The sequence below is a fragment of the Nanorana parkeri genome, unplaced genomic scaffold (genome assembly GCF_000935625.1).
Source record: "Nanorana parkeri isolate BGI_ZX_2015 unplaced genomic scaffold, ASM93562v1 scaffold2812, whole genome shotgun sequence".
In the NCBI taxonomy this organism is placed as follows: domain Eukaryota; kingdom Metazoa; phylum Chordata; class Amphibia; order Anura; family Dicroglossidae; genus Nanorana; species Nanorana parkeri.
The window spans coordinates 2774-17706 of NW_017309080.1; the positions used below are offsets into that span (position 1 = coordinate 2774).

The 14933-nt window shown below is 45.4% G+C and overlaps 1 protein-coding gene across 1 annotated transcript in view; it reads right to left on the bottom strand.

The window, feature by feature from the left end:
• Nucleotides 1–463: 463 nt before the first annotated feature.
• Nucleotides 464–14933, bottom strand: part of MED6 (mediator complex subunit 6) — a gene marked incomplete at its 3' end in the record, with an annotated part of 30892 nt that continues 16422 nt past the window's right edge. Inside the window, exons 4-5 of the mRNA XM_018574209.1 lie at nt 11307–11389; nt 464–572 (exon numbers count right to left, since the gene is read on the bottom strand). Coding sequence (XP_018429711.1) covers nt 464–572; nt 11307–11389 — 192 coding nt within the window. The remainder of the gene's footprint in view (nt 573–11306; nt 11390–14933) is intronic.

A 14933-nucleotide genomic window follows, 5' to 3' on the forward strand; every position in this document is an offset into this window, starting at 1 on the left:
GCGGTTCTGGAGTTCTACTTTAACCCCTTCGTGACTGACGACGTACAGTGTACGTCGCCAGCATCGGGGCTGTTTAAACGGACTCCCGGCGACTTTTGAGGTTTAGATGCATTGGTCTATTCAATCAGCATTACTGTCATTGTCAGTGTGATCTGGATGATTATATGGTAAAACAGGGTATCCATGTTTATTTTTTTTTAAAAACCAAGTGCACATGCAAACTAGAGGAATCCAAGGTAACATTTTTTTTTTCTGCCATGACCGAGTTAAATTGATGAAAGGTAAAACCTAACTGGCTACCGTGAATTATTGCACATCAGTGCTCTTTACACAATGATATACATGTTCTTACTGAAAGGCAACACAGTCCTTTATTTTTATATAGTATTTGTAATTCAGCCTCCTGGAAGAAATCAGAAACTCTATATCACAAGCCAGAATAATGAACCGGAATAGTAGGTACCTCGCTCTTCCTGGTCTTTGAAGTGCCACCAGTAGCCTTTAGAAGGATGGTAGCGGCAATAAGACATGGCCTCATCAAATGCAGACTGGATCCCATGAACCGCAGTCAGCTGAAACATGAAAGTGGACTAAATTACACCACAGATAAAAAACCATCATATACTACGCCAAACTATACATTTTACCTTAAACCCAACGTTACATTACTATAATCATTTAAAGCCTAGGTTCACCTTTTAACATTTTCTGACAAAACTGCGGTACATATTTTATTTTCCCAAATACATTTAAAAGACGAGAGGGTGTGGTACTGGTGACCTAACATACTAGTTGCCTTGCTGTTTCTGATCACTGACCAGGAACATGTATATAGAGTAGACAGTAAGAAACCCTAATGTGTATACTTGTTCAGGGTCAGTGACCCAAAGTGATAAAGCCACTTGTATAGCATGACAGTCAGGCAGCTAGTAATTTCATAGGAGTTCAGCATTGTGAGCCTCCATATTTTCTCAGTAGTATTATTATTATTATTATACAGGATTTATATAGCGCCAATAGTTTGCACAGCGCTTTACAATATAAGGAAAAGTATGGCTTGTTTGCTTTTATTATCTTTACTGCCATTTTACCAAGTCTTCACTATGTCTTTATGGAATATGCTTTTTCATGTATTAAGCACTGCAATGAGTGATCTTTAGAGAAAGTAGCCCATGCTGATCTGACTGTACCTGCCATTTGTGGTAGAACATGCTACAGTATCCTCAGGTAGAAGAAAAAAAAAAAAGTGTGCAGGAGAGTGTGAAAATATTGTTTTTTGTTTAGCTCCACAATACTACAAGATAAGGGAAAAAAAACAGACCAAAAATCTCATAAGGAGTTAAAATTAATAAATTGCCTGGGGCAATTAAAAATGTTATCTACCCAAATAAAATGTTTAGGCAAGGCGTGGCCGAACATGGCGGGCTAAGGACGTGCTGATGTGAGCTCTGCAGACCCGGGGCTCTAGACAGAGAATTCTGCACCCTCTAACCTCCTCTTTCCTGCATATGTTCGCTCGTCAGACTCCCTCTTCAGCACCAGACTCTACAGTACACGAGACATCTTGTTTTTCGTCCGGAGCCGGCATCCAAAAGCCTCGGCCAAGCCTAAATGGCGGGGGACCAGACGAACTCGGCATCACAGGGGCACTAAGTCTGCTAAATCCACCAGCCACAAGCAGCTGATCTCCCATACTTCTCCTCACCTGTCTCGGACGCTCCGGTCTCCCCTCCGGGCTCCCTAGATCCATCCATGCCTGCCACCTTCATGGAATCTATTCATGGAATCTGGGGTGTCAGGTTAGAGATTGCCCTGAGGGGGGAGATGAGCGAATTGCGGCAACAGGTTGACAATAGCAACAACAGGCTCACAGCATTGTTGACCACTGTGTCTTCCTGCACCACCTGCATTGATGTCCTAAAAGCCTCCCAATCTGCTCACAGAATCCACCTGCAAAAATTACAACTTCGCGTGGAGGATCGCGAAAATCGTAGCCGCCGCAATAATATCCGGCTGAGGGGGATTCCTGAGGCGACCCAGGGCACATCTGCATGCCACTGTTACTGCGATATTTAACATGGTACTGGGGAAGCCCCCTACTGAGGCCATTGAGCTGGACAGAGTGCACAGGGTGGCTTGCGCTGGTGTGGATCGTCAAAACTTTATTCGGGAGGTACGCTGCCAGGTTCACTTCTACAACATAAAGAAGGAGATCTTGAGACGAGTGTGGCGGTCTGGTCCGGTGGATTTCGATGGAGCCATGATACACCTACTGCCTTACCTCCCGCTTAACGCTGGCAATGGGTACATCTGTCAAACCTCTTCTGGAAGTTATTAGTCAGGCTGGAGCTACTTATCGGTGGGGTCATCCCTTTAGTGTACATATACAGAAGGGATCCGACCACTTCCATCTTCGTTGTCATACTCAACTCCCAGACTTGCTCCGGTTCCTGTTTGTCGCTCCGGTTTCAGTTGCAGACTGGCTCAACGTACCCTTCATAGATGGCGGATTCAGCTTACCCACCTCTCTTCCTCAGAGACTATGTCCTAGCTGTTTATTCCATGTCATGCTGATAACTGTTGTTTATATGGGACGACATATGCTCCTGTGGGTTCTGGATGTGTCCAGGCTTTTCCTAGCTCCCATACCATTCATTGAGTTCATGGGATAATCCTGCAGAGTCCAGGGGGGTTTCCTGGCCCACACCCTCTTTCTTGGGGGTTATGATGTAATAGGTCAACTGTGCTATTCTCCTAAGAATTTGGAGGGTATGTTTTTTGTTGTTGTTTTTAATGCCTTTTATGTTAATTGAGCCCCAGTGGCATCTCTCTGTCTGCTACTTCGACCACTTCTCCCCACATAGGTCGTGCCTTCCCAGTAAGGAATAGGTTAGTTCTAGCGTTTGCTAGATTTTGTCCTACTAGAGGTGGGCTTTCCTGCCCTTTCTAGTCTTTTCTCTCTGCTCTGTACTTCTCTCTTCTCTATTCTACTCTTTTGTCTGTCTTCCTGAGCTTTTATTTTCTGCTTTCTACTCTTCTTTCTTATCTTCGCCTACGTCTTTTCCATCTTCTCTATCCTCTGCCTCACCTTCTCTTTTTGCTCCCGTCCCCCATCCTCCACCATGGCTGCCACTAGGACTTTTGAGGTAGATTTTAAGCTCTGTACTTATAATGCTAGAGGCCTCAATATCCACTCCAAAAGGGGCCAGATCTTGTACCACATGCATAGGGCCGGGATACAGGTTGTCATGTTTCAGGAGACACATTTCCACAGTCCTCATATCCTCCAATGTTCTAACAGGTACTTCTCCAGATGGTATCATAGCTCTAACAGTATAAAGAAATCTAGGCGGGTCTCTATCACCTTGCACAAGTCTCTCCCGGCAACGGTGTTGGACCATCGGGCAGATGAGTTTGGCAGGTATTTATTGCTCAAGTTGTCACTCTGGGGTAGAACCTTGATTCTGGCAAACTTTTACCTCCCAAATACCAATCAGGCCGCTACCGCTGTTCAGTTTTTGAAGATTCTCGCAGAGGGCATGGTGTTAGTGGGTAGGGATTTCAACCTTGCCTTGGAGCCCGGTTTGGACTCCTCGGTAGGTCATTCCGCACTTTTTCCAAAGCTACGTCTATTCAAAAAACGCCTTTTTGATCTCCACCTGGTCAATGTGTGGCGGGTTCTCCATCCTCTGACTCGTGATTATACACACTACTCTACCCCTACAGCGGGTTGGACTATTTCTTTATTTTCTATACCCTGACTGATTGGTTCCCGGAGTGTGAGATAGATCCTACTATTTTTTATGACCATTCCTCAGTGACACTAACTTTGCGGATTCCCCTGACCCCCCCCCCTCGTGAGTGGGCATGGTGCCTTAATGAATCTCTTCTCGTTTACTCGGTCTCACTTTCCCTCGAGATTCATCAGTTCCTCATGATTCATGAGCAAGACCCCACCCCTCTCCCGAATCAGTGGGAAGCCCTCAAGGCGGTTGTTCGGGGTATCATGATTAAACTTGGTTCCAGATGGAAAAGGGAATGTTCTCAATGCGTATGTGATAACTTTTCAATCTCTGCGAGACCTGGAAACACAGTACAATGGGTCCCCTAGCCCGGACGTTTTATTACAAATTTAGCAGGCTAGATAGAAGCTACTAGGGCTTTTCGATGATTCTACCCACAAATATACTGATAAATTGGCCTATTGGATATACACTATATTGCCAAAAGTATTGGGACGCCTGCCTTTACACGCACATGAACTTTAATGACATCCCAGTCTTAGTCCGTAGGGTTCAATATTGAGTTGGCCCACCCTTTGCAGCTATAACAGTTTCAACTGTTCTGGGAAGGCTGTCCACAAGGCTTAGGAGTGTGTCTATGGGAATGTTTGACCATTCTTCCAGAAGTACATTTGTGAGGTCAGGTACTGATGTTGGACAAGAAGGCATGGCTCACAGTTTCCACTCTAATTCATCCCAAAGGTGTTCCATCACCTTTGGGATGAATTAGGCTAGTCAAGTTCCTCCACCCCAAACTCACTCATCCATGTCTTTATGGACCTTACTTTGTGCACTGGTGCACAGTCATGTTGGAACAGGAAGGGGCCATCCTCAAACAGTTCCCACAAAGTTGTGAGAATGAAATTGTCCAAAATGTCTTGGTATGTTGATGCCTTAAGGGTTCCCTTCACTGGAACTAAGGGACCAAGCCCAACCCCTGAAAAACAACCCCACACCATAACCCCCCTCCACCAAACTATACACTTGGCACAATGCAATTAGGCAAGCACCGTTCTCTTGGCAACCACCAAACCCAGACACGTCCATCAGATTGCCAGACAGAGAAGCGCGATTTGTCACTCCAGAGAACATGTCTCCACTTCTCTAGCGTCCAGTGGCGGCTTGCTTTGCACCACTGCACCCGACGCTTTGCATGACACTTGGTGATGTAAGGCTTGGATGCAGCTGCTCAGCCACGGAAACCTATTCCATGAAGCTCTATACTCACTCTTGATGTGCCAATCTGAAGGCCAAACGAAGTTTGGAGGTCTGTAGCTATTGACCCTGCAGACAGTTGCGACTTCTGCGCGCTGTGAGCTTCAGCATGCGCCGACCCTGCTCTGTCATTGTACTTGGCCTACCACTTCTTGGCTGAGTTGCTGTTGTTCCCAGTTGCTTCCACTTTGTTATAATACCACTAACAGTTGACAGAGGAATATTTGGTAGCAAGGACATTTCACAGATGTACTTATTGCATCCCGGTACCTATCCTTGTACAACACTTGAATTCACTGAGCACCTGAGAGCGACCCATTCATTCACTGTTAGTAGAAGCAGTCTGCATGCCCAGGTGCTTGGTTTTACACACCTGTGGCCATAGAGGTGATTTGGAACACCTGAATCCAATACTTTTGGCAATATAGTGTAGGAGTTCAGAGAAGTGTTGTAGGGCCCTGGCTAGGACCTTACATCCTAGATCCTCTCACACATTCGTATCACATGTCAAGACATCTTCAGATGAACTTGTTCACTCCCCTTCAGCAATCAAACAGGCGTTTGCAGAGTTTTATGAAGACCTGTATAACTTCCCTAAGGCTGACCCGACTTCCCTGAAATCGGGAAGCCCAGATATCCTCTTATGTTCAGGACACTGCCCTTGGATTACTCGGTAGCGGAAGCTTTGGAATCTCCCTTTACTATGGAAGAACTGCACTTTGTTCTTCAGTCAGTGTCGGCGGGTAAGAGTCCAGGGCCTGATGGGTTTACAGCTAAATTTTACAAGCAGTATAGAGAGGTATTGTCCTCGTTCTTTCTCAAGGTTTTTAACTATCGCCTTGGGGTCTACCTTTCCTACTCAGATGCACATCTCTCTGATCCCCAAACCCGAGAAGGACCATACCCTCTGTACCAACTTTCGTCCCATCTCTCTCAATGTAGATTTAAAGTTCCGACCCCTTATGTTACGTAACGTGATGGCCCTGTATTCAGGCCCGTTGGCTCGAGCAAATGGCTCTTTTTCCCCGAGTTTTTAAGATCTCCAATGGAACTCGGCAGGGGTGCCCGCTAACCCCTCTTCTTTATGTGTTGACTATGGAACACCTGGCTATAGCAATACGCAGGAACTCGGCAATCCCGGGTCTGCCAGTCGGACACCTTTGGCCTAAAATGGCTCTTTTTGCTGATGATTTGCTACTCTATGTAACTCATCCCCACACTGCCATGACCTCTATTCTTCAGGAGTTCACTTGCTTTGGTTCGTTTAGCAACGTCAAAGTGAACCTCTTCAAGTCCGAGATCCTGAACGCCTCTCTGGATGAAGGGGTGTTACGCCAACTCCTGACGAATTTTACATTTCATATTTGTTCCACCTCTGTGAAATACCTGGGGGTTCATCTTTCTGTTGACTTGACCCAATTATACGCCCTCAACTATGATCCCCTATTTCGGAGAACTACCCTGGATCTGACCATGTATGACCGTAAGACAATAACCTGGTTGGGTAGGATACACGAACTCAAATGGATGCTATCCCCAAATTACTTTACCTCTTCCAGGTTCTCTTGAAATTAATTTGGGGCTCGTCGTGCCCCCATGTGAATGACAAAACTCTGTCTTTGCCCAAACGCAGGGGTGGTGCTGGTGCCCCGGAGCATACGTCTTTATCATGCAGCCTCACTTCTGATCCACGTCACGGACTGGTTTCATAGAGCTGCCGACAAACAATGGGTTCATCTTGAAGGGGTGATGAAAGATTCAGACCTGCAGGCCATTCCTTGGATCTCCCCTATCTCTTGTGATCTGCCTCCTTCTCCTACTTTGACTCTGCATACTCTACGCTTGTGGGATCAGTGGGTCTCCAACTATGGGATTTCCTCCTATGTAGGGCCTATGACTCCACTTTTTAACAACCCTAACTTCCCTCCAGCGATGCATAGTTTCTCCTTTGGGCAATGGACCAGAGACTCCCACATGCACTTGGTGGTGGCCAGCCAAGATTCACAGTCTTGGATCCCTCTGGCAGTGGTATGTGGTCAGCGGATAGACCATTTTGATCCTTTCTCTCATCTCAGCAACCTGAAGTTTTGGAAGCAGAGCTTTTGACTTTTCTCCTGCGATCATCTCCCCCTTCCCATACCATCTCATTACTTTATTCTCTCCTCCTTCCCCTCTCCGGACCTACCAGGGTACGCTTGGTCTGGTAACGGGAACTGGGTATCCCCATTAGTACTGAGGAATGGGAGAAATCGTTCACTCTCTTTCATGCTCTATCACCAGTAAGGCCCACAAGAAGAATCTGAAAATCCTGAACAGATGGTACAGGTGTCCCTCGGTAAGCCATCGTTTCTATCCACAGGTTCCGGACTCTTGTTGGCGTTGTCAGACTTTCCCGGGCCATATGACTCATATCTGGTGGAGCAGTCCTCCTATTAAGGAGTTCTAGCAGAGAGTACTGGATGTCTACCGACGAGTGACAGTGTCAGGATCCAGAGCACCCCCAGGTGGCGCTGGAGCCGGGTGCTGCAGTTCCTGTGCTCGCCTGCGGGTGTCTCCAGCAGCCAGGAACTGTAAGGAACCTGCAGCTCCGGTACTCACCTGCGGGTGTTCCCCAGCTGTGACTGCTCATCCCATCACCTGGTGCTTCCTGGGAGGGTATTTAGGCCCTCCCTGCAGTCAGGAAGCTGGGTCAGTATTGTGTTGCTAACCTGACTGATGCCCATGTCCTGAACCTTGCTCCCTATCTGAAAACCTGTCACCGACCCGGCTTGTTACCCGACCACTCTCCGTTGAATCCTGTACCGCGCTGCCCTCCTGTTGTTGACCCGGCTTGCACCTGACAACTCTTCATCAATCCTGTTCCTGTACCGCGCTGCCCTCCTGTTAACGACTTGGCTTGTACCTGACCACTCTTCTGGTATCCCGAGGCCTGCTGTACATCTGCAGGCCTGTTACCCCTCTTTGTTGGGTTTGTAGTTTTGTTGATGTGGAACCAATAAACTGTGCATATAACCCTACCCTGTGTGGGCATATTAATTTGGTCATCCTGTGTGGGTACCTGCATGTGGTGTGAGAACGCCTGTGCAGGGTACCCTGACAGACAGATTCTGAGATTTCTAATGACCCCTAGATCACTTTGTTTACTATGGTACCAGGATCCCTCAAATCAGTGAAAAGAGGTCTCTTGTGGCACTTTTACGGCTGCGAGGGCGGTCATTCCTCGTCAATGGCGTACGCCTGTTATTCCTACCCTGGTGGAATGGACTGTGGAAATAGACCGTATTGCGAACCTGAAACAAGTGATGGCTGATGAACATAATGCCAGAGACAAATACATTGTCACTTGATTTCCGGGCCTCCGATACGTTCTCAAATGTGATTATCTCATAGGGTCTCTAGGCTTCTTCAGGATATCTGTGGCGTTCTGGCGGGGGGTGGTGGACTGGAATTCCTTGTCTCTAGCTTCCAGCATCTTTTCCTGAGTTCTTTCCTCTTCTTGGCCCTGCTATGTTCTTCTGCTCTTCTTCCTTCCTCCCTCTTTGTTTTACATATATCCCTTCACCTGTTTTTCTCCTGGTTTATCCCCTTTATGGTCTTTTTCTTCCATTTTTCTGCTGTCTTTGTTTCCTGCTTCCTATTCTTGTCTTTACCATCTTACATAGTTACATAGTATTTGAGGTTGGATAAAGACATATGTCCATCAAGTCCAACCTAGTGTGTGTGTGTGTGTGTGTGTGTGTACCACAGACCTCCCTCCATCTAGATCTCTACTTACCCCCCTCGTAAAAAGTCAGTAGGTTAGTCTGACCGGAACGGTCTTTCCTAAACCCATGCTGGTTATCATTAACTATACCATTATCCCGAACAAATTCTACCAAATAGTCTTTAATCATTCCCTCTAACAGTTTACAAACTACCGATGTAATACTAACTGGTCTGTAATTCCCAGGTTGGCATCTTGCCCCCTTTTTGAATATTGGAACTACCGTAGCCCTACGCCAGTCACTCTGAACTCTACCAGTCATTAGAAAGTCCTTAAAAATTAGGAATAATGGACTTGTTATAACCTCGCTTAGTTCCTTAAGTATCTTGGGGTGCAGGTTATCTGGTCCCAATGCTTTATTTGCATTAAGTACATTAAGTCTTTGTTGTATCCTGGTTTCCGTCAACCAATTGGCTATATTTTGTGATGAACTCTGTGTTTTATGATGGACGTCAGACCAGTTTCCCTCCTGAGTGTATACTCTTTTCTACGAGTTTTTCTACGCACTGTAGTCGTTCATACGGGCTGGCATGCCCCGGATTGGGTACTGTCCCTTCGGACGCTGCCCTCTAGGAGCCAGGATTTCCAAGGCACTTAGGGGGTCATTCCCCTTACATTATACAGGATTAGAAATCAGCATTACGTTGTATTAGTGCTACTTGCCTTGGTAGTCTGCTGATACGTGTTGGGTTACATGACTTGTACTTTTTATGCATTTCCAATGCTTTTGTACAGTGGCTTTATTCTTTATATGTTTTACTTATCTGTTTTTTTATGAAAACGTTAATGAAAACTTATTGGACTAAAATGTTTAGGCACATGGAAAGCATTTGATTTTATTTTAAACATTTAAAATTTTCAAGTGTATGTATAGGTAGATTAGGGAATGTTTAAAAGCCCTGCCAAATTATATTTTTTGCTGTCCATGTCCCATTGGGGAAATTTGTCTTCATGTTCAAGGGGGCGCAACAGGTATTTAGATGAAATCTCTGAAAGTTTGGGCGCAATTCTCCTTTTAGATAGTTGTGTCTCCGTTGGAAGATTTTCATTAGTGGGGACAACTATAAAAGTTTGCAGATTCTCTCCTTTCTAGAAAACAATGGCCACTAGTACAAACAGAGGGGTGAATCTCCCCAGTGGTGACATAGCAATAAAAACTAGACAGAGGCTAGGCAACCTCTGCACTCCAGCTGTGGTGAAGCTATAAATACCATCACGCCTCTGCAAGTCATGCCTGTGGCTGTCAAAGTCTTGCAATGCATCATGTAACTTGTAGCGCCACAACAGCTGGAGTACTAAGGTTGCCTACCCCTTGTGTAAACCTTCCCCACTCTATCCAAAACTAAAATTAAAAAAAAGATTTTTCTAGGAGATACACTTTAAAACTGAAATACAGGAAAAGAGCCAGGTAATCATGTATGTGGGCTGTTTAACCTTCCCCTAAAAATTGTTACTTTGTCTACACAGTCCTGAGATTTACACAGCCCTTCCAAGCATCGCAACCAGGTAGGGTGACCCCGCTTCTGTCCACTGCAGTTAAGTAATACAACTTCCTACTAGAGCTGCAACAACTAATTGAATAAACCGATAAAGATAATTGTTGTCAGCGATTTTGATCGATTAGTTGGTCAGTTGGGCTGCTTGTAGCTCCTTACACCCTCCCTCTCACTGACGCTGGCAGGCATGCCCACACCACTCCTGGACTCCCCTTGAATGTGTTGACAAGCCGGGCCATCCAGAGAAAAGAGATGAGATGCCACGGAACTGGGGACACACTTGTCGGGAACTGTAATGACTGATGAGGACTGCTCAGAGCGTGTGGAACCTGTGCCAGCAGGGAGCTTTTGAAATTATCTGCCAGAATGTACTGCAGTAACAACTGTCATCCTCCATGTCAGCCTCTTCCCCCCCTCCACTCCCCCCAGGCTGTTCAGAGTACATTGGATTGGTTGAATAGCCATGTGCAGCCAGTGTAAGTTGTGTGTACTGTGCGTTGTGTACTCTGTGTGTAATGTGAGTGCAATGTGCACTGTGCGTGCTATGTGTTATATCTGTGCTGTGTGTACGTGCAGTGAGTGGAGTCCGTGACATAATAACTGGGGTGAGGGGGAGACAGTGCAGCTGCCCCGGGTATAAAGATGGGAGCGATGGCCAGGCAGCAAACACACTGCACACGGAACTGCCCGCAGCAGAGGCAAATGGCAGTATGTGAAGCTTTCCGTTTTTTAGCTAATTGGCTAACCTGTATGAATCCACGCGACAGGACGTGGATTCAAACGTGCAGCCAATCGGATTCCCCCAGACAAAAGCGTCTGGTGAAAGGAGTTCACTTAGAACTTGTGCAGGAAGGAAAACATTACCATCTGTGACATATGTCAGGGATGAGAGCTATGGAGAAAGAATGAATACAGTATATGTCCATTAAATAAACAATTAAATAATTATTCAATATTTAAGTATAGTGCATAAATATTTTATACCAGCTATTTTTTAGATCTAAAAATCTATGAGACTCTATCAAAAGGTAAAATATGAACAGATCTTACAACTCTGGAATTGATAACGGATCCCAAATCTGGAGCCTGGTAGATCACTCCTGCGATGATGTAGTAATCAGCCAGTGGTATAACTGCAAATAGAATTATAGGTTGGATTGTTGTATTAGCACACATTCATAAATCTTAATTTGCTACTATGGCTGTAATTCTGCCCTACAGCAGCATTTCTGTATCAGTAATGCCATCATTATAACCACTTAGATGTCAGATATCATTAGTACTATTAAACCTCCACCTACACTGCCACAGTACTGTGTTAGTTGTAACAGATATGACTGTACAGAGTGTTGTCGGAACTATTTTAGATCGGTGGCATTTACAGTTCTGGTATAAGCTCATGGTCGCTCTAGCGACCATGAACTTATACCAGAACTGTTCCCCGGACTGTCCCGTTCAAATTAATAGCTGTCTTCAGCGGCTCACAAGCTACTAACAAAAATACAGCTACTAACAAAAAAACAGGTGCCCCCCCCCCGCCAGCCGTTGTCATCCTATCAGTTTCCGGATGACAGCGGCTCTGTGCGTGGCCGAACGGGGGATTGATAAAAATCATTGATCGTCTAATCACTCCGGTGTTTGTAAATAACTGGGGACAGATAGTACTATGTGTCCCCAGTTATGAATGAACAGGCTGTGATTTACATCACTTCCTGTTCATTTATGTCAGTTTCCCAATGACAGCGGCTCTGTGCGTGGCTGAACGGAGGATCGATAAATATAATTGATATTTACCGATCCTCTGTGCAGCACAAACACTGGAGTGATCGTCTGATCCCTCCAGTGTTTGTAAATAACTGGGGACACATAGGAGGTTATTCACAAAGCTGCCGAAGGCATCCATGTGAATAACCGGCCCGAAGTGAAATGAGCCGAACGCTGTTCGGCTATTCACTTCAGGCTTGCTGTACATCGGCTTGCGTTCAGGTCGGCCAAACATGCTCAGCATGTTCGGCCGACCTGAAGTGCAGAAAAAAGTTAAAAAATTTAAAAATAAATAAAAAATGTGTAAAAAAATGAATTAAAAAAAAAGCACAACACCTCCCTCCCCCCACACACAACATACACGTGCACCATATTGTGGTGTACGCCATGCACATGCGCTGCAGTGCGTTGTTCGAACGCATCGCAGTGCATTATTTTCTTTTTTTTCTTTTAAACAACATTAAATTAACTGTGGCAGCGCATGGCAAAGCTTTGTGACACATTGCCATGTGTTGTGATACCTTGTGTTGCAATTAAATATACACCTGTATTATTTTATCACAACACAAACACCAACACAGCGTAAAAACAGTTACATAAGTCGCTTATTTACAGTTTTGCATACCTTTTCGCAAAAAGGCGCCATTTCAAATTTGCAAATATTTGTTATTTATTAACTCAATACAGTTTTATCTTTTAGATTTAGTCAGAAAATATTTTTTTTGTGCGCCGATACTGATTTTAGTGTGCATTTATCAATTGAATTGTGTATTTTTATCAGTTTAATATTAATACCAGCTGATTTGCAAAATGTTCTGGAGGGCTTGGCAGAGAAAGGGTTAAAAATTGGATCGGCTGCCTCAGATCCAGCACTTGGGGGTCCTGAAGCAGCCTTCCGGGGACCTGGCAGTAGCTGTCTTCGACACTGCCTGACAGGTCCCACATGCCCCCCTCCTCCTCCTTCCTGGTACAGGCAGAGCTTGAGGCAGCCCCACACCTTGAATACAGCCTCAGAGCTGGCACGAGACCGGCACTCGCTCCCTTTGGCTCACTACGCGCCTGTAGTGCAGGCTCAGCCCAGAACCTGTCAGAGCCCTGGAGAGACACAATATGTAGCCCTGCTGACATCTGTATGCAGCTCTGGTGGGATCTGGATTCCAGATCTCACCCGGCTTTGTCCAGATCTCGCCCGGCTGCGTCCAGATTCTTAACGAAACCTGGTGAGATCTGTATTTAGCTCTGGTGAGAAACTGCCCTAAAATCATTAGCCTGCATTGTTTTAGAAAAAAATGTCAAATGTCCCTTTAAGAAAAAGTATTGGTAATTGGTATTGGCAAGTACTTGGTCTTGAAAAAGTGGTATCGGGACACCCCTAATTAAAAAGGAATTAAACTGTAAGGCCTATACTTATTATTATACTGTACATAATGTAATATGGGCATCCTGGAAGCCATCTTTGCTCTTTATATTATATCAGTATATAAGGTGAATTTGAGTTCATGGTTTCTGGACAAACACTAACACCAGCAATTCTTAGAGCCTTAACGACATATATTCCCAGGTTGTAAATTATGGGGGTACCAGACAACAACGACGAGATAAGGACTGACCATGGTATCAGACTGTGTTAGACTGAGATTGATGGAGCTGCCATGTCTCAAGCTTAACAAAAGACAAAAGAAATCTTCTCCATGATATTTTTTTTCATCATAGGAAGAGGAGCTCATAATAAAAGTTACCTTGTATACCGTATTATTTAGGGATGCACTGATACTGGTACTTCGGTATCGAGTACGAGTACCGATGTTTTTTTCGGTACTCGCCGATACTGAAGTCCCATTCAGGAAGCCAGGCGGCGTGTAATGACTCGCCACCTGGCTTCCCAATTAGCAGGGAAGCTGTCCCCATGCTTCTAGTCACTATGGGACGAGTAAGCAGGGAGCTGGCTGTTATGAGTGTTATGTTTAGTTTATATGCAACTCTATGATTCATCTCTGTGGTACTTGTTTCCTGTGATGCGTTTCCTGTTCCTGTTCTGTGGGTTCTCTTCTAAGGGCTTATACTGTCATTATTACCACAAAAAACATGGTGTCAGAAGTACTTGAATCTGCGCTGCTTCTACTCATGGGACGCTGAAAGCTTGCCAGTCTTGCAGTGAGAGGCCTTAGAGCTGAATGTGCCTCCTGTAGCGATTGCAGTCCTGTCCTGAAAGCTGAGCACGGGAAGCAAGAAAATAGGGCTGCAACAACTAATCGACATAATCGATTATAATCGATTATTGAAAAAGTTGTCAACTTTTTCAATCATCGATTAATCGGCTTCCGATTGGTTGGCCCTGTTCACGGCTCCACACGCTGCACGCCACACCTCCTCCTCCCCACCTCATGTTTGCAGCTGCCAAACCCGCCCGCATTCAAACGCCGCACCTCCTCCCTGCCTCACGCTCACCGCCCAAATCCACGATCGGCACAGGGACGCAGGGAAAAGAAGTAAGGAGAGGAGGTGTGGGGGGCATGACAGCTGCCGATAGACAGGCCCGATCTCAGAAACAAGTTGCTGGAAGACTGCTCAGATAAGCCTGCACTTTCCCACACATGCTGCTCTATAATGTATTGCTGGGATTTGTATTCCTCTATAGCTGATGGTACATTGTGCTGTATATTATACAATGGAATACAAATCCCAGCAATACATTATACACTGCATGTATAATGTATTGCTGGGATTTGTTGTATTCCTATATAGCTGGTGGTATTCTGCATTGCGCTGTATAGAGGACTACAAATCAAGGAATAATACATTATACAGCGTAATGTGGAATACCACCAGCTATAGAGGAGTACAACAAATCCCAGCAATAGCACATTATACAGTGGTGCAATGCCGAATACCACCAGCTATAGAGGACTACAA